At 52.3% G+C, this 22,344-nt stretch overlaps 3 protein-coding genes, 1 long non-coding RNA gene and 1 pseudogene across 12 annotated transcripts in view; 4 read left to right on the forward strand and 1 right to left on the reverse strand.

The window, feature by feature from the left end:
- Window positions 1-4,195: 4,195 nt before the first annotated feature.
- LOC143384037 (U6 spliceosomal RNA) lies at window positions 4,196-4,293 on the forward strand (annotated as a pseudogene).
- A 5,110-nt stretch (window positions 4,294-9,403) lies between these two features.
- Window positions 9,404-9,806, forward strand: LOC143407402 (uncharacterized). Its single transcript, XR_013092343.1, has 2 exons — window positions 9,404-9,477; window positions 9,674-9,806. It is a non-coding gene; the product is annotated as an uncharacterized LOC143407402 (long non-coding RNA).
- Window positions 9,807-9,984: 178 nt separating this feature from the next.
- On the forward strand, window positions 9,985-13,880 carry Ogfod2 (2-oxoglutarate and iron dependent oxygenase domain containing 2). Its single transcript, XM_076866573.1, has 7 exons — window positions 9,985-10,263; window positions 10,705-10,761; window positions 11,489-11,602; window positions 11,704-11,803; window positions 12,258-12,385; window positions 12,614-12,871; window positions 12,946-13,880. Exons 1-7 carry the CDS (start codon window positions 10,132-10,134, stop codon window positions 13,207-13,209), a joined length of 1,053 nt encoding a protein of 350 aa, XP_076722688.1. The 5' UTR covers window positions 9,985-10,131; the 3' UTR covers window positions 13,210-13,880.
- An 898-nt stretch (window positions 13,881-14,778) lies between these two features.
- On the forward strand, window positions 14,779-17,152 carry Arl6ip4 (ARF like GTPase 6 interacting protein 4). 2 transcript variants are annotated; one of them, XM_076866553.2, is made up of 6 exons: window positions 14,779-14,868; window positions 15,252-15,422; window positions 15,809-16,117; window positions 16,198-16,315; window positions 16,724-16,793; window positions 16,870-17,152. In XM_076866553.2, exons 2-6 carry the CDS (start codon window positions 15,263-15,265, stop codon window positions 16,924-16,926), a joined length of 714 nt encoding a protein of 237 aa, XP_076722668.1. In that variant the 5' UTR covers window positions 14,779-14,868; window positions 15,252-15,262; the 3' UTR covers window positions 16,927-17,152. The 2 variants fall into 2 exon arrangements, with proteins under 2 accessions (XP_076722668.1, XP_076722675.1); XM_076866560.2 differs by having other exon boundaries at window positions 15,833-16,117.
- A 475-nt stretch (window positions 17,153-17,627) lies between these two features.
- The window catches only part of Pitpnm2 (phosphatidylinositol transfer protein membrane associated 2), a 126,845-nt gene continuing 122,128 nt past the window's right edge, over window positions 17,628-22,344 (reverse strand). For all 8 annotated transcript variants that reach the window (XM_076844262.2, XM_077109040.1, XM_076844340.2 and 5 more), the window contains 6 exons: window positions 21,964-22,080; window positions 21,707-21,855; window positions 21,462-21,611; window positions 20,838-21,021; window positions 20,634-20,762; window positions 17,628-20,554 (listed from right to left, as the gene is read on the reverse strand). In XM_076844262.2, the coding sequence (XP_076700377.1) occupies window positions 20,234-20,554; window positions 20,634-20,762; window positions 20,838-21,021; window positions 21,462-21,611; window positions 21,707-21,855; window positions 21,964-22,080 (1,050 nt within the window). In that variant the 3' untranslated portion in view covers window positions 17,628-20,233. The remainder of the gene's footprint in view (window positions 20,555-20,633; window positions 20,763-20,837; window positions 21,022-21,461; window positions 21,612-21,706; window positions 21,856-21,963; window positions 22,081-22,344) is intronic.

Here is a 22,344-nt window from a genome sequence, read left to right on the forward strand (position 1 = left end):
TTTTTTTTCTTAGTTGTAGATGGTCACAATACCTTAATTTTATTTAATTTTATGTGGTGCTAAGGATCAAACGCAGTGCCTCACATGTGCTAGGCAAGTGCTCTGCCCCTGAGCCACAACACCAAACATGCTTTTGATCAAGTAAGAATTTCTCCTATAGATTAATGGAAAAGTGCTAAGAGATCATCATGAAGACAGCTATTATAGTAGCAAAAATCTGGATATAACCTAAATACCATCCCATAGGGAACCAGTGAGATAATTAGAGAGCATCCCTTTAGTAAAATATTCAATAGCAGGAGAAAAAAGGCACATATGTGACAGAAAGTTATATAAAGGCATGAAATGACCTAAATCTATTGGGGAAAGTTGAGCCAGAATACTGCTTGTGTAAAAATAAAGCAAATATACACATGTATTTGAAAAGAGTATCTTGGATGGATCATTCAAAAAGCATAAGTTGGGCTAGAGTATAGCTAAGTTGGTAGAGTGCTTGCCTCACATATACAAGGTCCTGGGTTCAATTCCCAACACCATAAAAAAAAAAAAAAACCCACAAATGACAGAGTTGTATCCACATTCAGGTTCTTTTTGCTGTGTGACCTTGGGTGGATGTCTTAGTCTCTTTGAGCCTGTTTCCTCATCAGAGAGATGGGTAATAAAGATACCTATGCACTAGTTTACTGTGAAGGTGGAATTTTAAAAGCCTGTAAGATTGGCCCAAGGCACTGGTAAGGGAATGAGGATTATTTTGGAGAATGATGGATGACTCTGAACCTCTACTCACCTAATAGCATTACCAAAATACAAGTAAAAACTGTTAGCAATGTAAAACTGAGAGGAATAGGTTGACCTCATCACATTCCATTTCTCCACATGGATGAGTGTGCACGTTCTCCAGTCCCTCACACACCTGTGCCTCTGTGCAGTTTGTCCCCTCTGCCAAGGACAGGCTTCCCAGGCTTCCCAGACCTGGCCACAGCACCTCCTTCATAGGAGCCCCCGCTTGCTTTTGTTGCACTTTAAACAATCAGAAGATGAGAGCTTGGTAAGGCAGGGCGGGCAAGCCTCAAGGTCAGATGCATCCAGGAGGCCTCAGCACTGTCACTGGGGTGTGCTGAGGGACACTGAGTTGTGACTGCCTTCTCAACACTCTTTCCACTCATCTCCTACTGGGTCCAAGTCCTGTGGGCTGAGGGACACGGCCCTACCCTGAGTCTAGTCACAGAAACCAGTTCAGGTAAGCTGCCACCAAGAACACCTGTGAGTGACTGCTAGTAAGAACAGTTTCTTTTCTGGGTGAGAGATGTTCTCAAAAACAATTGTGGTGATGGTTGTACAATTCTGTGAATCTACTAAAAAATCTTTGCACTTAAATACACTTAAAATGCATGAATCATGTGGTATGTGTAAAATGAATATCAGTAAAGCTGTTATTAAAAATAAGAATATAAAGAAAGAAACATTGTGTACATTTCGTCATCCACAGGAACTGATTCCTGGAAGGGAAAACTCAAGACTTTGGCTGGAAATTCCAGGGTACAGACAACTTTCCCCAGACATGAGAGAAAAATAAGGAATCTGAATATTCAGCAGCCATACTCAGGACAATACATCTACACAGACTTAGAGTAAAGTAAATATACAGCAATAAATGCATATGTGTGAGGAAGAGGAAGAGGAAGAAAGCAAGCATCAATGAACAAGTAGAATTTTCTAATTTAAAATATGCCATTTCCATAAAATGAAATACTTGGATATAAAAATATGTATGAACTCTATGAATCATGTGGTATATGTAAAATAAATAACAGTAAAGCTGTTATTAAAAATAAGAATATAAAGAAAGAAACTCTATAAAAGTTTGATGAGAGAAATAAAAAAGAACTAAATAAATGGAGAGATATTCCATGTTCATGGATAGCAAGACTCATTATTATTAAGATGTCACTTCTTCCCAACTTGATTTTAGATTCAGTATAATCCAAATCAAAATCCCAGCAAATTATCTCGTGGGTATTGACAAATCAATTCTAAGGTGTGCAAGGAAAAGTAAAAGACTTAGAATAGACAACATAATATGGAAGGAGAGTAGAGCTGGAGGACTATTTCCCAACTTCAAGGCTAATGATAAAGCCATAGTGATCCAGACAGTATGGTATTGGTGGAACAGTAGACAAATAAATCAATGGAACAGAACAGAGAGCACAGACCTAGACCCACATGAATACAGTTAACAGATCTTTGACAAAAGAACAAAAGCAACTTAATGGAGAAAAGATAGTCTTTTCAATAAATGATGCTAGAACTAACTATTGGATGTTTACCTGTAAAACAAGGATTCTAGACATAGTCATCTAAATACCCTCAAAAAGTTAACTCAAAATACATCACAGTGCTGGGTGTGGTGGTGCATAGCTGCAATCCCAGTGACTGGGGAGGCTGAGGCAGGAGGACCTTGAGTTTAAGGCCAGCCTGGGCAACTTAGTGAGGTCCCAAACAACTTAGTGAGACCCTGTCCCAAAAATAAATGAAAAGGGCTGGGGATGTAGCTCAGTGGTCAAGCACTCTGCCATTGAACTACATATCCCAGCTTTTATAAAATTTGAAACAGTCTCATTAAATTGCTAAGGCTGGCCTCCAACTTGTAATCCTCCTGCCTCAGCCTCCCCAGTCACTGGGATAACAGGTATGTGCCATTATGGCTGGCTAGTGATACAACACCAAAGGCATAATCCATGAAAGATGTAATTAATAAACTGGTAAAAATTTCTTCTCTGGGAAGGACCCTATCAAGAGAGTGAAGAAGGACAGGACTGGGGTTGTGGCTCAGTGGCAGAGCATTTGGCTCGCACACGTGAGGCACTGGTTTTGATCCTCCGCACCACATTAAAAAAAAAAAAATGAAATAAAAATATTGTGTCTGTCTATAACTAAAATTTTTTTAATATTAAAAAAAAAAAAAGAGTGAAGACAAAGCCAGTCTTGGTGGCATATGTCTGTAGTTCCAGAAACTTGGGAGGCTGAGACAGGAAAATCACAAGTTTGAAGCCATCCTCAGCAACTAAGCAAAGCCCTAGGAAACTTAACAAAACCCCGTCTCAAAAATAAAAAGTAAATGGGTGCAGTGATGCATGTCTATAATCCCAGCGATTCAGGAGGCTAAGGCAGGAGAATCACAGCCAGCCTCAGCAACTTATCGAGGCCCTAAGCAACATATGGCTCAGTGTAAAGTACCTTTGGGTTAGATCCCCAGTACTGAGAGAAAGGGAGAGGGAGGGAGGGAGGGAGAAAGAGACAGAGACGAGGGTGGGGACGGAGAGACAAGCCCACAGACTGGGGTAAAATATTTGCAAAAGATAGATCTGATAAACGACTTATCCAAAACATACAAAGAAATCTCAAAATTCAAATAAAAGAAAACTACCCAATTAAAAAAAAATGAGTCAAAGATCTTAGGGACATCTCACCAAAGAAGACGTACAGATGCCAAATAAGCATGTTAAAAGGTGCTCCACACATCCTGTGCCATCAAGGAAATGCAAATTAAAGCAACAGTGAGAGACCACTGTACGCCTGTTAGAACAGGAACACTGATGCCCCAAGGCTGGCACCAGAAACTCCTTCATCCATCATGGGAATGCAAAACGGTACTTTGGAAGACAGCTTGACAGTTTCTTACAAAACTAAACATATTCTTGCCATACGATCCAGCAATTACACTCCTTGGTATTTAACCAGAGTGGTTAAAAACTTATGTCCACATAAAAATCTGCATATGGATGTTTACAGAAGCTTTAGTGATAACTGCCTCAACTTGAAAGCAAGCAAGATCTCCTTCAGGAGATGAAGGGTAAATAAACTCTAGGCAAATGACCTGAAGGCACCCAGGTGGTATAGGGCAGAAAATGGAATTTTATTCAGAGCTAAAAATAAATAAGCCATCAAAGTAATGAATAGATGTGGAAGAACCTGAAATGCATATCAGTGAAAGAAGTCAATATGGAAATTACATAATAATTACTGTGAAATTCCAGAGCTGGGTGTAGTTCAATGATAGAGTATGTGCTTAGCATGTGTGAGTCCTGGCTTCCATCCCCAGCACCTTAAAAAAAAGTCACAGTATAATTCCAGCCATGTGACATTATGATAAAAGGCAGAACTATAACAATATCCAAAAGATTCGTGTTTATGCTTGCTTTGGCAGCAAATATACTAAAATTGGAATGACAGAGATTAGTGTGGCCCCTAAACAAGAGTGACACACACATTCACGAAGCATTCCATATTAAAACAAACAAACAAACAAACAAAAAACAGTGTTGGCCAGGGGTTAAGAGAGAAGGGATGAACAGGCAGGGCACGGAGGATTTTTAGGACAGTAAAACTACTCTGTACAAGATTATAATGTTGGATACATGCCATATACATTTGTCAAAAACCACGGAATATACAACTCCAGCAGTGAACTCTAAAGGAAACCATGGGCTTTGGGTGACAATGACGTGTCAATGTGGCTTCACTGAGTAGCACATGCATGAATCTGGTGGGGGCATTGTTGGGGAAGGCTGTGCATATGGGGGGCAATTATGGGAATTCTCTGTACTTCACACTAGATTTTGCTGTGAACCTAAAATTTCTCTAAAAATAAACATCTAATAAAAGTGGTCAGAAGCCAGGGGTGGCAGTGCATGCCTGTAATCCCAGTGGCTCTGGAGGCTGAGGTAGGATAGTGAGTTCCAAGCCAGCCTCAACAAAAGTGAGGCGCTAAGAAAGTCAGTGAGATCCTGTCTCTAAATAAAACACAAAAAAGGGCTGGGGATGTGGCTCAGTGGTTAAGTGCCCCTGGATTCACTTCCCATTACCCCCCTCAAAAAAATTGGTCAAAATGTTAAATTTTTACGCATCTTTTATCACACATTTTAAAAACAATGTTTGTAGCAGTTTCCTTAAAAACATCTCCAAAACAAAAGCAATGCAAATGCTGGCCAACTGCAGGAAGGGTGGGCAAACAGTTCAAAGTTCACTGAAACAAGTAGGACACAGTCTAGAAAAACTGCTACACCAACTGCTACACTCAAGCTCCTAGGCCATTCTCAAGGATGCAGTCTTGAGTGAAAGAAGTGGTGTGCAGGAAAGTGCCCAGCAGAGTGTGCAGGAGAGTGTGCGGGAGAGAGCACACGATATGGTTTTCTTTGTATCAAATGCAAGAACTGACGAGACTAACTTTTGCTATTAGGAGTCAGGGCAAGTCAGATCAGCCCTAGGAGGTGGGTAGTGACTAAGAGTGGGGCTGGGTGCTGTGTGGGTCTTGGTCTCATGGGTATGTCCAGTTTGAAAACTCACAGATTGTACATTTATGAGTTGTAACCCTCCTTTTCATTTTCTTTCTTTCTTTCTTTTTTTTTTTTTTTTTTTTTTTGGCGGGGAGGGGTACCCTACCATGAGCTGCATCCCTAGCCCTTTCTATTTTAAAGTTTACTGTGAGACAGGGTCTCACAAAGTTGCCCAGGTTGGCCTCAAACTTGTGAACCTCCCACCTCAGATTGCCAAGTAGCTGGGATCACACACCAGGTTTATGTCCCCTTTTATATATGGCTCTGTCAATTTATAAAGCTTGTGCACACACACACACACACACACACACATCAACACACATATACATATCTACATGTATTTATACACACAAACATGACACATGTGTAACACACACACCACTCTCCAGGCAGATAGAAGTGTGTTTTAATTCATGAATGTTCTAATTCTGCCACTCACTAGGTTTATTTATTTATTTTGGTGCTGGGGATTGAACCCAAGGGCTCTACCACTAAGCTCCATCTGCAATCCTTTTTATTTTGAGACAGGGCCGCACTAAGTTGTTGGGGCCTTGCCAGGTCCCTGAGGCTGGCCTCCAACTTGCAGTCCTCCTGCCTCAGCCTTCCAAGTTGCTGGGATTGCAGGAGTGCGCCATTGCACCTGGCTCACTTACTACCCTACATAGGCCCTTACACTCCACTGAGCCTCAGTTTCCTCATCTGCAAAATGAAATTAACAGGACCTGGAGCAGTGAACAAGGAAGAATGTCCTGATTCCATGCTTATTGACTCCTCTTGCTACAGTTCCCTTGGTGACTAAGCCCAGGCTGGAGCAGGGTAGCAGTGAGGTCACTGTCCTCAAGGAGGACGGGCCCTTGAGGAGAGCCTGTTTGAGCTGATAAACTTGCAAACTGCTGCAAAGAGAGATGTCCAATCAGGAGGAACAGAGGAGGGGGTGGGGGTGGGGGCTGCCTGGGACCAGGCTGGGGGACTGACCACCCTAGGCAATTAGGGTCATTGAGCTGGGGAAACAGATCCCTGTCTGGGTAGCAGGGCCGTTCACTATCACGGGGCAATCAAGACAACTGTACAACCTTCAGCACCTTCTTGGCTGAGCTTCCCTGGGCTGTGGAGTCAGGTTCTTTTCACGGTCACCTCCTCCATGGGGAAGCCCACTAATTTCAGGAGGCCCAGGCTGGGCTCCAGGATCCCCATGGCTCAGTGATCTCACATATGAGGAGAGGGGACACTGAGGGAGACCCGACTGCCCCTTGGGAATAACTCAGAAGAATTCGACTTGGGTTGAATTCCATACTAGCTCACTTACAAGCCGTTTGTCCTCAGGTGGGCCAGGTGACCCTTTGACCCTCATTTTTCTCATAGTGCTTGTAGTGAGGATCAAGAAGCTTCCCTCCTCACATAGAGTGAAACCTAAAGTGTCAGCATGGACTGCGATGCACAGTGATTTGGTCCAACAGCACTGGGGCTCATTCCCTGTCTCAGCCCCTGTATACTTTGCTGTTCTTTAATGAAACTAAGCTCCTTCTCACTGCAGGACAAGGGACTTTCATTTTCCCTGCCTAGAATCACATCCTGCCACATCTTGCTGCGATGGTCAGATCTCAGCTGAGCATCGCTCCTGAGGAGGCAGGTCCTGCCTGGCTGCCCTGTCTAGAGCAGTGGCTCCCAGGCCTCTCTCCCTCTCTTCTCCCAACCTGCCTTCCCAGCATTTGCAACTGAGTGGAAGAAAATGGCTTGTGAATTTGTTTTCTTGCTTACTCCTGTCTTCCACACCCGACTGGAGAGCTCTTGAGGGTGGAATGACGCCCCTCTCAAAAAAGACAGATGTACATTCGAATCCCTGGAACCTGTGAATGTGACTGTATTTAGAAAAAAGGTCTTTGTAGATGTCATGAAGACCCCAGGATGAGGTTATCTGGATTGTGAGAGTGGGCCCTACCTAACTCTAATGCAAGTGTCTTAATAAGACACTCAGGGACGGATATACACAGAGGAGGAGGTCTCATACACAGAGGTAAAGACCCGGGTGTCGTGGCCACACAGCCACTAGAGCTGGAAGACAGAGAAGACTCTTCCTCTAGAGCCTCCTGCAGGAGCACGACTCTCTCAACACCATGCTATCTAACTGGCCACCAGAGTTGTGAGAGCACACATTTTCATTGTTTTAAGCCACCCAGTTTCTGGCTTTTTGTTATGGTGGCCTTAGAAAACTAATGTGGGCAGAGAGCTTGTATGCAGCTCCAAATACCTCTCCACACAGTCAGGTGCATTCCCACGTGCATACACGCTCCTGCACAGCCACTGTGAAAACCTGTTGGGCTGTTGTAGCCTTGTCCCAGAAATGAGGGGCTCTTTTGGTCTCCTAGGATGCCGGGGGCAGGGAGAGGCTCTGCTAGCTGGAGGCTTGGAACCCTAAATGTGTTGATGGAGACATCCGGAGAGTACAGCCAGGGACCCGAGTCATAGGATGTTAGGGTTTCCCAGGCTCTTTCTGTGGCAGCAGCAGGTGTCAGGAGCCATCCATGGGATAACATGTGGGTCACTGTACATGGGAGCTAGTGAAGAGAGACACCTGGTGTCTGGGAATGATTGTTGGGTTCCAACCCCATATTGTTTTTTATAGGCTGTGGACAATTTTTCTGGTCAATTGCCCAGGGACAATGTGAATTTCTATCCCACTCTGCTGTGGCCCACACAGCACCTGAGATGGGTGTGGCCTGCCAAGATTCAATCAACCTGCTGACTGCAAGACATCCCCAAGCAAGACTCCGCCCTTGAAACCTTATCCCTGCCTTTGATATACCCCCTTAAATAAACATCCAGAGCCATTTTTCCTTGTCTAGTTCCAGAGCCCATGTGGACTAGATCCATCAGGGGCTTCACCTTTTGTAAATATATTTCTGAATATTTGTATTTTGTTATTCACTAATTAGTTTAGATTTTGCATTTGAGGGTGGCTTAGATTCTCCAGGGCAGGAAGAAGAACCCCTCAATGAGACGCTGGTCCCCAAAAGCAAGAAGGCTTGGAGCTCAGCTTTCTATGGAGAAGAAAGGAAGGAGGGCTGAGCTGCCCCCGTGTGGACGAGAGTGCCTGCCACTGTGTGGGGTGTGGGTGAGAGTATGAGGGGGTGCATGCACGTGAACCCGTGACACTGTGTGAGAATGCTTCTGGATGTGGAATGTGTGTGGGGAGGTGCTGACCGTCAGGAAGGGAGTGCATGTACGAGTGTGTGGGGGGATATAAGGATGTACTGCAGTGTGTGTGCATGAAGATGAGTCAGTGCGCGTTGGTGTATGAATGACAACGTTTGTGAGTGCCCGTGAGGACACTTGGAGGAAAGGAGAAGATAGCAGAGAGAAAAATCCAAAGTCCCACAGAATCCCCCAACTCAGAGATTCCCTGGGGTGGGGGAAGGGTGGGGCATATTGTTTTTTACAGGCTGTGTGACCTGGGCTAGGTCAATGCACCTCTCTGAGCCTCAGTTTCCCCATCTTTAATGTAGTGATACGAGAGCACCTAGTTCAGGTTTGCTGTGTGGATGGAAAGAGACAGGGTGGGTGGCCAATCCCTCAGCATAGATCTGGGTAGAGGGAAGGGTAGGACAAGAGGAGCTGTCACTTGTAGTCACCTCTGGGGTAAAACCTTCCCCGCTCTCAACGCTACACCACGCTGAGCCATGGAGGAAACTTTGCGGCAGGATGGGGCCAGTTCCAAAGGACACTTCCTCCCTTTCTCGGAGCCTTAGTTCTCCCCTGAGCGATGCGGCTCTGCAGACCTGGGCCTGCGGGGTGCGCGGCGGGACCGTGGGACCGCGGAGGAGTGTGTGTGTGTGTGTGTGTATGTGTGTGTGCGGTGGTGGGCCTCGCAGAGGTGGGGACGCTGCCCGGAGGACATTAACGTACTTATCTCCCTCTCTGCCGCTCTGCGGAACTCAAAGGCAATCCAGACGTGAGGTGTGGCCTCCGGCAGACCGCGCCCAGTGCCCCGCCCACACACGGCTTAGCCCACCCGGCCCCCTTTGCTATCCCTGCCGGAAGTCGCGAGGGACGGAGCTTTTTCGTGGAGACACTCCGGAGAGCCGCGCTGCGAAGTTTTGAGAGTTCTCGGCAAAGCCCTGGGAGCGCCAGGCAAGGGTGCGGGGTAAATGCTAAACCCGATCTCAGACGCATAGAATCGCTGGCTCCTTAGCTGCGGGCGGAAATGAGGCCGGACCTCACAATCCCTAACTGACCCGGCTGCCTCGCGGGGTGGGGTCAGCCGGTTCTCCAAAGGCGCCTAGAAGAGGGGGGCAGCGTTTAAATAAAAGGCTTTTTTTTTTTTAATATTTATTTTTTAGTTATAGGCGGACGCAACATCTTTGTTTGTACGTGGTGCTGAGAATCGAACCCGGGCCGCACGCATGCCAGGCGAGCGCGCTACCACTTGAGCCACATCCCCAACCCCTAAATAAAAGGCTTTGTTGTTTTGAGTCCCTGCTTTTCCGCGTCCTGTGAGGCTGTGACAGTTCACCTATCTGTAAAGTGGGGTCATTAGTTCGTGCCTCGTAGTGGAGAAATTATGAGACATAACGTGGAGGCCGCGTGCTCTCTGTCGAGGCCGTCGGCTCCACTACGGCCCGCGAACGTTTTCCCCCACTCCACCCTCTGACCGTTTTCTGGAGAGGATAGTCTTCGTTCTTTTCTGCTCTTGGGAATTAAAGACGGCCCCTTGGTCGCTGTAGCGCACCTTTCCTGGGTTGGGGGCGTACCCGGAAGTGTTCCTACGGAAGCCCGCTGGGCCGCGCGGCGTCTCACCATGGCGACGGCGGGGGCCCCGCGGCGATTCTGCCGCTGCGCCTGCTTCTGCTCGGAGAATTTGTACGTGCCGCGCTACGGGCTGCACCTTCGCTTCCGTAGCGAGCAGCAGCTGCGCCAGGATTACGGTCCTGTGAGTGTCCTCTGCTGGCTTTCCTGGGAAGCGGGCGGAGGCTGGGGAGGAGCCTTTGGCCCCGAGATGGTTTGGTTTGCTCATGGCACACAGGGAGCTTCACTTAGGAGGAGAATGACTTTCCTCTCCATGCCTCCGTTTCCCTTTCTTAAAGGGGGTGGGTGATAGCATCTCCTGTTAGTGAGCCGCGTGTGGAGGGAATGAAGAAACATGCGGGTAGAGCGCGCAGGGCAGGCCCTGGCTCAGGATGCTCTCTTGGTGTTGGTGGGAGTAATTGGGAACCCAGCTCTGCTTAACGCAGTCATCGCAGTTCCTTCTCTGAAGGATCCCGTGACGTAGAGGCTCTCATCTCCACTTTAAGGAGGGGAAACTGAGACTCAGAGATGTTAAAGGACTTGCACAAAGTCACGAAATCATGTTCACTGGTCTTTCTGCTCCCAGATCCTGCGCAGCCGAGGCTGTGTCAGCACCAAGGACTTCCAACAGCTCTTGGCAGAGGTAACACTCCCCCACTCCCTGCTCTGCAGCTTGGCCCTTCCTCTAGATTTGTGTCAGCAGTCTGAGGGGTTTCCCAGCCTCGGCCTGTCAGTCTCCGATCGCTGAAGGACTCCTCAATCCTCTTTACCTGCTTCCTGCTCCCCTCACCCTTACTCCTGCGTTCTGGCACCAGAAGAATAGAAATGGAGAAGTGCCAAGTTGTCTATGTCATGCCCTTCTTAACACCTTTGTGAGGTAGACACATTTTGGGATGAGAAACTGAGTCTCAAAGAGGGGGGTTGCTTTCCTAAAGTCTCACAGAGGATGGAGTTGAGATTACCAGGGCTACTACATCCTTGCCTCTTTTAACACCTCCCGCCCCCAGGCTGAGGTTGCTGCTCATCTCCCACCTCCTCCCTCACCTGGGGGTTAGAGTTGGTAGCTTTCTAAGAGAATCTTTTGCAGCCTCTGTAACACAGGATTTGACTGTGACCATTCCCCTCCCCATAGTGGGCCCAGCTGGTTGAGGGGCTCCAGGGTCTCTCCTCCCATCCAGCCTAGCAGTCCCTCTTCTAGAAGTCCCTTTCAACTAGTAGTTTGGTATTTGTAATTGACTCAGGAGTATAGGGAGACTTGCCTTCCATCCTGGGCCCCACTCTGGCCTTCGTGATCCTCAGTTTCTTCATCTGTACCATGGCTTCAGGGGAATGGAGGCTCTGTATGATAATTTATCCCTGTGCCACCCCAGCTTCAGCAGGAGGTGGTGCGGCGGCAGAGGCTGGGGCAGGAGTCAGCTGCCAGGAAAGCCCTCATCGCCAGTTCTTACCGTCCAGCACGGCCAGAGGTTTACAATTCACTGCAGGTACTAGGCAGGGAAATTGGGAGCTGGTTACTGGAGGGAGGAAGCAGCCTTTTCAGGCCTGGGGTGCTGTCTTCCCCATAGCTGTTATGTTCTGCCCCCAGGATGCAGCTCTGGCTCCTGAGTTTCTGTCCATTGTGGAGTACAGTGCATCCCCAGGTGCAGACCTCCAGGGCCTTCTCCAGCGGCTGCAGACAGTGTCAGGTGAGAGCATGGCATGACTTGGGGGTGGCAGCCTAAGATACCTGGGCAATAGAGACTGGGGTTCTCCCACCTATCATATTTGTTCTCAAAAACCAGACCAGCAGGAACAGGAAGGGCCAGTGAGACCAACCTGCCAGGAGCAGGGCATCTGTATTCATTTGTTCATTCATTCATTGACCAACCTTCCTGGCAAAGGTATAGTTTCAAATGACAGTCTGGCATCAGCTTGACCCCTGAAAGGGAACCCATAGTTGCTCACAGCACCAGTTAGTGACTTCAGAATGGGGCAAGGCAATGGTCCTGAGAAGTGAGGGACCTCACTATCTCCACTGTACAGATGAGGAAACTGAGGCTGGGGACAGTGAAAAGCCACACCCACTCATGAGAAGATTGAGACCCAAGCCTGTCTGACTTTGCCTCAGAGCTCTAACCTACTATCTCTCTCCCTCCACAGAAGAGAAGCGCATCTACCGGGTGCCTGTATTTACTGCATCTTTCTGCCAAGCCCTGCTGGAGGAGCTGGAGCACTTTGAGCAGTCAGACATGCCCAAGGGAAGGCCCAACACCATGAACAATTATGGGGTAGGTGAGGCCTGGCCCATGCACCCACCTGAGGAGTCCAGGCAGCTAGGATGGGAGACATATCTGAGGTGCTGCAGGCAAGCTGCCCATCCCTGCCTGCAGAGCAAGATCATGGTAGATAACTGTGATGGTATCAGTTTGCTTTGTCCTTAATAGCAAATCCCTCACCCAGGGAAGCAGGATAAGGCCCCAGCAGTCTTCCTGCTCACCACAGGCATCCTCTTCCAGGTACTGCTGCATGAGTTGGGCCTGGATGAACCACTGGTGACACCACTGCGGGAGGGCTTCCTGCAGCCACTGATGGCTCTGCTGTACCCAGACTGTGGTGGGGGCCGGCTTGACAGTCACCGTGCCTTTGTGGTCAAATATGCACCAGGCCAGGACCGTGAGCTGGGCTGCCACTATGATAATGCTGAGCTCACTCTCAACGTGGCCCTGGGCAAGGCCTTCACAGGAGGTGCCCTATACTTTGGAGGCCTCTTCCAGGTGAGTATTTCAGACCCATGGGACAGGATCTGGGTCAGCCATGAGTGCCCAGGCCTGAGATCTGCCATCTGCAGGCACCAGCAGCCCTGACAGAGCCCCTGGAGGTGCAGCATGTGGTGGGCCAGGGTGTCTTGCACCGGGGCGGACAGCTGCATGGGGCCCGGCCGCTAGGCACTGGTGAGCGCTGGAACCTCGTGGTGTGGCTCCGGGCCTCTGCTGTGCGCAACCGCCTCTGTCCCATGTGCTGCCGTGAGCCAGACCTGGTGGACGACGAGGGATTTGGCGACGGCTTCACCCGGGAGGAGCCCACCACGGTGGATGTGTGTGCGCTAACTTGAGCCTGGTTTGGGCCAGTGGTGGTGGGGAGGTGGTGTGGCAAGTGAGGACCTGCCATCTCAGGTTGGAAGGGGCAGAAATAAACTTGCAACCATGGAACTCCTTGGATCAAAAGGTTAGGCCAGCATCTGGGTCATTATTTCCAGAGGTAGGCTGGCTTAGTGCAGGTTTGCTTGAAGCAGAGCTTGATATGGGATTCATGGAGGGTGGATCCTCAGAGGGGAGTAGGGAAGCAGGAGAGGGTACTGAAAGTGGCTTCACAAAGATGTGGTTTCAGGTGACAGTCCAGCATCAGCCTGCTCCTGGGGAGCTCCAGAGCTAGAATTCCCACCAGTTGGCTCCTAGTAACAGTTAGTGGCTCCTGGATGGAGCTGCGGAGGCAGGAGTAACTTCCCAGACATCTGCCTCCAGGGGAGGGTGGCTCTCAGTGGCTGCAGGAGGCCTTCAGTGAAGAGTATCAGTGGTGGACAGCACCAATTGCAACCTCTGAATGGGTGTGAAAGGCTTACTTCGGAGAAATCAAGAACAGATTTCTGGAGCCAGACTACCTGGATTCAGATCCTGGCTCTGCCACTTTCCACTGTGTGGCCATGGGTGACCCACTGACCTCTATGCTCTAGGTGCTATTGTGAGAATCCAATGACCTAACACAGATAAAGTGATTTATATCAGCCCTTGGCTGTGTTCGTTATTTTTATTGAAGACCTTATAACTGGGTGGCCCTAAGATTGATGAGGTGTGTACACAGAGCTGTGCTTTTGGGGGGCTACACATCTGAAAACCAGGTGTTTCCATATTGAAATCTTAAAATTTTTTTTAGTTGTTAATGGACCTTTTATGTTATTTATTTATATGCAGTGCTAGTAAATAAATAAAATAAAAAGTTTTTATTTTAAATAAAATAAATAAATAAATGGTCATTGAACCCAGTGTCTCACACATGCTAGGCTAGTGCTCTACCACTGAGCCACAACCCAGTCCCTCCATGTTGAAATCTTGAATTTTAGCTTCCTCCGGAAGGAGGGAAGACGTGGAAACACGCAGTCCCATTCCCATACTGCAAAAGCCACCTGGAGCGGAGTCTCAGCTGCGTCCTTTAGAAAGGCTTGTGTGTCACTCTTTCATTAGGTGTCGTGAACTAACTCTCCGTCCCTTTAGGGACACTTGAGTTTGCCACCTCTATGTTACTGGGTATATATGTTAGAAAGACAGGGACGTCTCTGCTGGGGTCTCACAGGCAGATGGGGTGGACAGGTTCGCAGACCAGCCAGGGAGGAAAGTGGCCCGCGGGAAGATGGGGCTTTAGGTAGGTGGGTGATGCGGTTACGGCAACCAAAGCGCAGTCTTGGGAGTCGGTGCGGCTGTGGCATAAATGGACGAGAGGCGCCTGAGAGCCCGGGGACTGGCGCCAGGCTGGAGACGTGTCCCAGGGCGGAGCGGCGGGAGTGGGCTCTCTCACCAGCGTGGTCTCTGCAAAGAGATGGACGCTCCGGAGACGGAACCCGCGGTTTCAGAACTAAAGGCAGCATCGCCTCGATTCCCACCCGGACAGCCTCCCCGCGCACCGCTCCAGGCCGGAAGTGGTCCGGAAGCCACCGTGCTGCTGCTTCCTTGCGAAGTCGGGGTGTGGAGCTGGCGGTCCCATCCGGTGGGCGGTTGAGGTGAGAGGAGGAGAGCCTCGAGGCCCTCTTTAAGGCGGCGAGGCCGCGAAGGGAGCAGGGTGGAGGATGGGAGCGCGCGGGGAAGAACTCGGGACGCCCCTTGCGGTTGAGGAAAGCTGTCGGTTCCCAGGACGCGGCGCTTGGTGCGCAAGTGTGGAGCGTCCGGACGGGGGCGGGACCTTAAAGGGGCCGACGCGCGCGGTCCCGGAGTCGGCGGAGAAGCCAGGGTCTCCGAAGGGGTGGAGGGGATAGCGCGGGTCCCCGTTGCGGTGCTGGGTATCGGGGGCCCTGAGAACCAGACCCCATTGGAGCCACCCTTGGAGCCCACACTGCGGTCCGGCTCCAGAGAGCCGCGGATTAAACGCGTCTCTTCCCATCGCCAGCCTGCGCCGCTATGGCTCACGTTGGCTCTCGCAAGCGTTCGAGAAGTCGCAGCCGCTCCCGGGGTCGAAGGTCGGAAAAGAGAAAGAAGAAGAGTAGTAGGGACTCCTCGAGGAGTTGCTCGGTTTCTGGATCCCAAGGTCGTAAGGCCAGCACCGCCTCAGGGACTGAGGGTGAGGACCTCAGGGACTGGGAAAGGGGGTGCAGCAACTTCTCCGCAGGCAGCTGCAGGTAGCTGGGACTGGTTGTGGAGAAATTGGAATGAGAGCATTCAGGGGTGCAGAGTGGAGAACTGGAGAACCCCCAGACAGGGAGGAGACTAGGCTCTGCCCAGCTGGTGAGTCTGGATCTAAGGGTTCACTTAGTATAGCTATGAGACGTGGAGCCTGGCCTCCTGCCCATGAGACGGTTTCCTGTGGAGCCCGGAAGGTGCTTCTCCAGGAGAGCACTGATCTCTTCTGGAGAGCCTGGCAGGAAGCGTCTCACTGGACAGACCTGGTCCTACCCAAGGCCAGAGCAAGGGGACGAAGGTTTACTCCTTGCCCTCCCGGCCTTCCAGCCTCACCTTCTCCCTGCATCACAGAGAGAAGCAAGCAAAAGGCCCGGAGGAGACCACGATCCAGCTCCTCCTCCTCTTCTTCCAGTTCTTCTAGCTCCTCTTCTTCCTCCTCGTCCTCCTCCTCTTCCTCCAGTGATGGTCGGAAGAAGCGGGGAAAGCACAAGGACAAGAAGAGGAAGAAGAAGAAGAGGAAAAAGAAGCTGAAGAGGAGGCGCAAAGAGAAGGCTGAGGTGCCCCAGGCCGAAGCTCCGCCTGGCCCCTCACTGGACCAGTGGCACAGATCCACGGGAGAGGAAGACGATGGCCCAGGTACTGTGCCACCCGTTGTGCAGGAGGGAGAGAACCCCTTCCCAGGTCTGCCCACAGTCTCCTCCCATCTTCCTTTCCAGTCCTGACGGACGAGCAGAAGTCTCGTATTCAGGCCATGAAGCCTATGACCAAGGAGGAGTGGGATGCTCGGCAGAGTGTCATCCGCAAAGTGGTGGACCCCGAGACGGGACGCACCAGGTGGGGGTGCCAGGCACAGGCAGGCCCCGTGTGGTGTACCTGGGAGTCGTGACCCAGAACATGGGCTTTCTCGAGAAGTGGGGTGTGGTTGCAGCTGCTCCAAAAAGGCCAATATGGGAGAAAACTGTCACTTGTGACATATCAGCTGTTCTTCCCCTTTGCCTGGTGTAAAGGTCTCAGTGAGAGACCTTTTTCAAGCAGCTACTGTTGCCCAGACTGGTAGCGCAGGCTGGCAAGGCAGCCTACCTGGGCTCCCTCCATCCCAATCCCAAAGGTGGTGGGGGCAGAATTGGCACCCAGGCTCCCCCTGCTCAAGCTGGTGGGGCCTGAGCCTTGGGGACCCGTTGCTGGTTGCTCTGGCATTAGAGCTCAGCCTGTTTCTTGCTAATGGACACCCTCCCACCCTAGGCTCATTAAGGGAGATGGTGAGGTCTTGGAGGAAATCGTAACCAAAGAGCGACACAGAGAAATCAATAAGGTTGGTGTTGCCCCTTTCCCTGTGGTCTGCCCCCTGCTGTCTCTGATGTCCCACTTCTGTATGTTTTCTTCCCCAGCAAGCCACCCGAGGGGATGGCCTGGCTTTCCAGATGCGAGCTGGGCTGCTTCCCTGAGGGCCCCTGGCTGACTGAGGCCTGTGGACAGTGTCGTGCCATGGCCTTGAGGTTGGCCACAGGGCGGGCAGCAGCAACACTGACCAGTGCTGATGGCTTTTCACCTGTGGAGCCAGTCCAGCCTCCTCAGGAGCAAGGTTAGAGGTGAGGCTTACGGATGCCTCAGTAACCCCTCCTGAAAGAGCAAGGGCAGTGTACCTGATATTAAATGTTCTCTGGTCTTAGACTTCTTACTCTGTTGCTTTTTGTGGTCAGGGTTGGGGAGGTTGGTGTGAACTTCCAGGGGGCATTGGGCTTCAGGAGCTTTGGGGAAAGCTGGGATGTTGGGCCCCAGCCCTCTCTGCCCTGCTGCTCATCTGTTAGCTGATTGCACTACACCTGACTCCATGGGTCAGTCCCAAATCAGTCTTAGCTCTTCAATGGGACCCACTTATGCTTGGGGAGAGACAGCTTCGCTCAGTTCATTTCACAGATCACAACAGGTAAGGGTTAGGTGGCTTACTGCTGTGTCCCCTGTAAAGCAGAGAGGCTCACAAACCTGCCTCACTTGGCTATGCCTTGGAAGGGACACAAGTCCTGCATCAGTGTACTGGTGACACTGCAAGCAGCAGGTGGCACTTACTGGGAGGGTTTATGCTTTTAGACAGGTCCTTTTCCAACCTGAACCCCGAGGTGCCGCCGCAGTAAAGAGATCACAAGGAAGCCTTCCTGCTTCTTTAATTGGTGTAACAGACAGTGACATATACAGAGCACACTCAGGCCCAATGATGCAGGGACAGCAGGGAGGGAGTCAGGACACTGTTCACACATGGCCCAGAGACAGACAGCACGAGGACAGACGGGAGGGGTCCAGATGTGAAGGCTGCGATGGGGTGGGGCAGGAGGCAGGCAGCTCATACTGAGCCAGGGAGGGATGGGTCTCTGCTGAATCCTTCTTTAGAAATCAAAGAGAAGGCAGGTGGTGGAGCTGGGTGGTGATTGAGGCTCAGTCCTGGGGTTCGGGGTGGGTAGGGTGGACTAAGGCTTCTATTCTAACAGGCCTGGGGTGGGGGTGGCAGTCAGCAAGGCCTGCCTCACCCTTTGGTTACAACTGGTCGGGCCTGAGCCCTGCAGCTCAGCACCCAACACTGTAAACATTTTTGGTATTTAAAGGACTTTGCCCTTCCCTCTCTTGGTTTCTGAAAAACTGGTGCTTCCTCGGGAGAGTGTGGTGAAAGGAGTCTTAGGGAGGCAGAAAGCAGACCTGGATATAGAAGAGACTTGGGAGGGAGGCTGCCCGTCTCACCGTCTATGGCTGAGGGCCTGAGAGAGGCCCAGGGGACTATTGCTGTTGTCCTTGGCATGGCTGATGACTGGGCAGGCTGTGGGGGGTGCGGAGCCATGGGGGCTTCCTTGGGAGAGGCTGAGTCTGCCCACAGGGCCTCCTGGCCTTTATTGCAGGCGGGCCCAGGACTTCCAGGTACTTCTCTGGATGGCTAGTCACCGAGGTGTAGGTGAGGTGGGGCAAGGTGGGGCTGATAGAGGCGGTGGCACTGGCCACAGGGGCCCCTGGCCAGGGCTGTGATTGTCGGGCCAGCGACTCCTGCTGGGAGCAAGGGGTCAGCTATTGCACTTTCACTGCAACAGTTACGAGGATACTCGGTCCATAAAATAGTCGTTGCTTTATACAATATGCCTGAAACAACAAAAAGCTACATCTTAAATGTGAATAGCCCTGGAGGCTCCATCCCCCAGGTGTTTTCTCTGCACAAAATAAATAGCTCTTCCTCTGTATAGGCCCCCATTTGAGAACATTTACATGACCCTTTGGCTGTACATATCTACACATGGGGAAAGTTGCCCTCAGCCTGCACACCTCCCCAGCCCAGCCCGCAGGGCCCTGAGCTGTATCTAGGTTGGCAGAGTCTCAGGAACAGAGTGCAGTGGCTGGAGGGCTGTCCAGGGCCTTGGGGATGGTGGAGGAACCTGGGGCGGCAGCCGAGGTTGCCCGGTGCTGGGAAGGGGAGACAGGTGTCAGGCCCGGGCGCAGCACTCCTGGTGTGGGTGAGAAGTGAAGTCCTGGCTGCCTGCCCTTAAGCTAGCAAGCGAGCTGTGGCTTAGATTCAGCATTGAAACGGAATTGGCGTTAAAAAACCTAAGTGTGGCCCTGTCCCAGCCCCCCTCCCCCATAGAAATTCAGTGGAATTAATGGGTCAGGTGAGGCAGGGAGCCCGCACCCCGATGAGCGGGCTAGGGTGGGGCCCACGGGACCCAGAACCAGGCTGGACTCCGTCACAGTGCTGGGTGTTCTCAATGTGGAGGGGCTGCGCTTGGTACTGAAAGAGTTAAGAAAGGAAGCAGCCGAGGATTGCTCATTTAAAAAAACCTCATAGAAATCAGGTTGAGAAGTAGAAAGGCGTAGAAACGCGGAGGGCAGGCGGGTGGGTGGGCCACGGCCTGGGGCCCTACCAATGGCAGGCAAGGAGAAGAGGCCAGGCTTGTCCAGGCCCCATGGCCCAAGGTGGGACAACGAGGGAGCCGGCCTTATGTTTCATTGGCCTCATGCCTGGGCTGTGCTCAGGGCTGGAAATAACACCAGCCTGTGACGGCACTGGGCCCCAGCTGGGCAGGCAGACAGGCGGGCAGGGGTCCCGGGGCTGCCATGGCTCTGGCAGGCCAGGCAGGGCTGCAGGAATTAAGATATGGCCTTGCTCTCCTGCTTGCACACGGATTTGCCAAACTGGAACCTTCTGTGTGGTAACAGGTCCTGGATCAGCAGATATTGAGTTTTCATGCATGTCAGCGAGTCTGTAGCCATAGATGGTAAAGGGTCCCACACTCAAAAACCAGGGCAAAACCAGTGAGGTCGGACAGTTGAGAATCTGGAGTCAACGAGAAGCAGGCTGGACCCCTGTTGGAGCTGCTACCAAATGGAGGGGACCTTGGGGTGGAGGATAGTGGACAGGGAGGTGGCAGGATGGGCCTAGGCCCACCCCTGGCACCAGGAGGCTGGGAGACCAACACAGGGCACAATGTCCAGAAGTGCCTCCCAGGCCAGGCTCAGTGGGATGTCTTGGTCCTTCTGTCATCCTGGCTGGTTGTCCTGCTGTCTTCCATGATATGCTGGACCCCACAGGCCCTATGACAGGAGACAGGGCTGGGAGGACTGGGTGGCATGGCCTGTGTCCTCCAGTGGGCCTTGGGACAAGCTCTCAGGCGTGTCTGTTCTTCCCCAGCCACCTGCGTGTGCTTAGGCCAGACCTCCTGGTGGAGCTGGAACCCTGGCTTAGCACTGCCTAAGAGACCACGGTGCCTCGCTGACGGTGCCCTACTTGGGGCCCGTGGCTGTCCCTGGATCAAGCCGGCCTGTCATGGTGCGGCCCCAGCAGCTGGCCGCCATGCTCATGCTGCGCTGGCCTCGCTGTTCACAGTCTACCTGGCCCTGCGTCCGCTCGAGTCGGCTGGGGCCGCTGGGCTGAGCTGAGATGGTGCGGAGCAGGTGGTTCCGGGAACGCAGGAAGTCCCCCTGGCCAGGAAGGCCGAAGCTGCCCTTCCGTAGTGCCATGCGGGTGGCGGTGTTGCGGGCTGGCCGTGCCCGGTGGTTGTACTTGAGCTGGGCCAGGTGGGCTGCGTAGCCATCCGTGATGAACTACAGGGGCAGTGAGGAGGACGGGCCATCAGCGGAGGGACCCCAGCTGCTCCCTGGCATGCTCCCTTCGCCTACTCACCTGGCACTGCTGCTGCAGCTTCTTGGTGGGCCGGCCCACAATGTAGATCTGCATGGGGGACAGGCTGATGGAGCTGTAGACCGCCACGTCCTTCGTGGAACCGTACGCCGCATGCACGCGCAGGTGCAGCTGTGGGCAAGATGGTTTGGGCGTGGGCACGGCCTCTGCTCCCATCTGTGCCCTGCCCCCTCTCCCTGGACCCACCTCAGAGATGAGCAACTTCAAGAAGTTGGCCTTGTGCCGCAGTGGGTCGTGCACCAGGCCGTCACAGAAGGACACCACGCCATGGGGGAAGTTGTGCTGGGCCAGCCACGCCACCACCCGCTGCTTCTGCATATCCGGCCGGCCCGTCACATAGATGATGAGGTAGCCCAGGTCCTGCCAGTGCCTGGGGCGAGGGGCAGGCCTGGGTGTCCCATGCTGCCTCTTCCTCTCTCTGGGCCTCCCTGTCTCCTGCCCAGCCCAAGTGCCCTGCTTGGGCCACTGAGAAAAGCATCTCTAACTGGGCTCAGACAAAATGTCAGTAGAAATGGCAGTGACGTGGCGACAGACCCTCCAGTGTCCCAGTGAGCCCCACAGTTGCAGCCCTGCAGGAGAGCTGCTTGTTCTCGCCAGCCTTCCTCTCCAGGGAACTGGACACCAGGCCACCCACAGTCATGCAGCTAACTAGTGGTGGCCTAAGGCTCCAGGCCTGGACCCACAAGGTCCAGGGCCACGCAGGTCCTCATCCTGGTGCCACCAGGTCTCCCTCGCCTAACATGCAGGAGCCTCCTGCTGCTGAGCCCACCCACCTTGTGAAAGTCTCACTGTGCCCATGGGGCCACTCACCGCACCACATCCACGGCCCCGGCCCGCACCTTGGGGTCGCTGCCCATGATGGACACGCTGGCGGCAAAGGAGCCGTCGATGCTGAAGACCACAAACTCCGTGCCCTTGGGCAGCACAGTGATGTAGCTGTCAGCAAACGTGTGGTCTCCCCTGGCCAGTGGGGACAGCTTGTCAGAACCAACCAGAGCCCCTCATCTTGCCCCCCAGAGGCGGGCCCTGTCCTGCCACCCCTTGGAGGTGCATACCTGACCACCATCTTGATGGGGTAGACTCCCACTCCCAGCCGGTGTGTCTCAGGGATCGTGTAGGAGACACGCCCACTGCTGTTGGTCACCAGTGTGTCCAGGTATAGCCACTCACCCGAGGGTGGCTGCATCATGATGTGCACGTCCACCTGTGAGCAGGGGCGAGTGGTCACAGCTGGTCATACCCTAGCTTCGTCACTCCAGGTGCCTCAGCCAAGGGGATGTGCAGGCTCCATGAGGTCCCCCTGTTTCCTCACCTTCTCCCCGGTCAGGGTGACCATGTCCAGGGGCCCATACATGAACCGGCCTGTCACAACTTGTGGGCCGTCCTCGTTGGCAACTGCGTCACTGATCCGGTGGTTGGCCGTCACGTTCTGGGGAGGGGAGAGCTAGCCTGGGTCAGGGTGGGGCATGGAGAGCAGCTGGGGTCTCCGAGGCTCAGTGCATGCTCCCTTGGGCCTGAGGAGTGAGGCCACCCGACTTCCTGGCCCTGGGCAAGTGACGTCCTTGCTGGGTTTCCTTCCTGCTGTGAAATGGGCACGTGGCCCCAACTGCAGAGACCGAGGCTCAAACAGACCTGTGCTTCTCTGCAACTCAGTCTCCTCTGTAATAGGGGCCACCTGTGAGGGTCACATAGG

This window comes from Callospermophilus lateralis, chromosome 1, assembly GCF_048772815.1.
Source record: "Callospermophilus lateralis isolate mCalLat2 chromosome 1, mCalLat2.hap1, whole genome shotgun sequence".
Classification (NCBI taxonomy): domain Eukaryota; kingdom Metazoa; phylum Chordata; class Mammalia; order Rodentia; family Sciuridae; genus Callospermophilus; species Callospermophilus lateralis.

Coding starts and splice junctions, on each gene's coding strand:
- Ogfod2 (XM_076866573.1), top strand. CDS start 10,132: ATGGCGACGGCGGGGGCCCCGCGGCGATTCTGCCGCTGCGCCTGCTTC. Junction 10,762..11,488: donor TCCAACAGCTCTTGGCAGAG/GTAACACTCCCC, acceptor GTGCCACCCCAG/CTTCAGCAGGAGGTGGTGCG. Junction 11,603..11,703: donor AGGTTTACAATTCACTGCAG/GTACTAGGCAGG, acceptor TTCTGCCCCCAG/GATGCAGCTCTGGCTCCTGA.
- Arl6ip4 (XM_076866553.2), top strand. CDS start 15,263: ATGGCTCACGTTGGCTCTCGCAAGCGTTCGAGAAGTCGCAGCCGCTCC. Junction 16,316..16,723: donor CCCGAGACGGGACGCACCAG/GTGGGGGTGCCA, acceptor CTCCCACCCTAG/GCTCATTAAGGGAGATGGTG. Junction 16,794..16,869: donor GACACAGAGAAATCAATAAG/GTTGGTGTTGCC, acceptor TTTCTTCCCCAG/CAAGCCACCCGAGGGGATGG.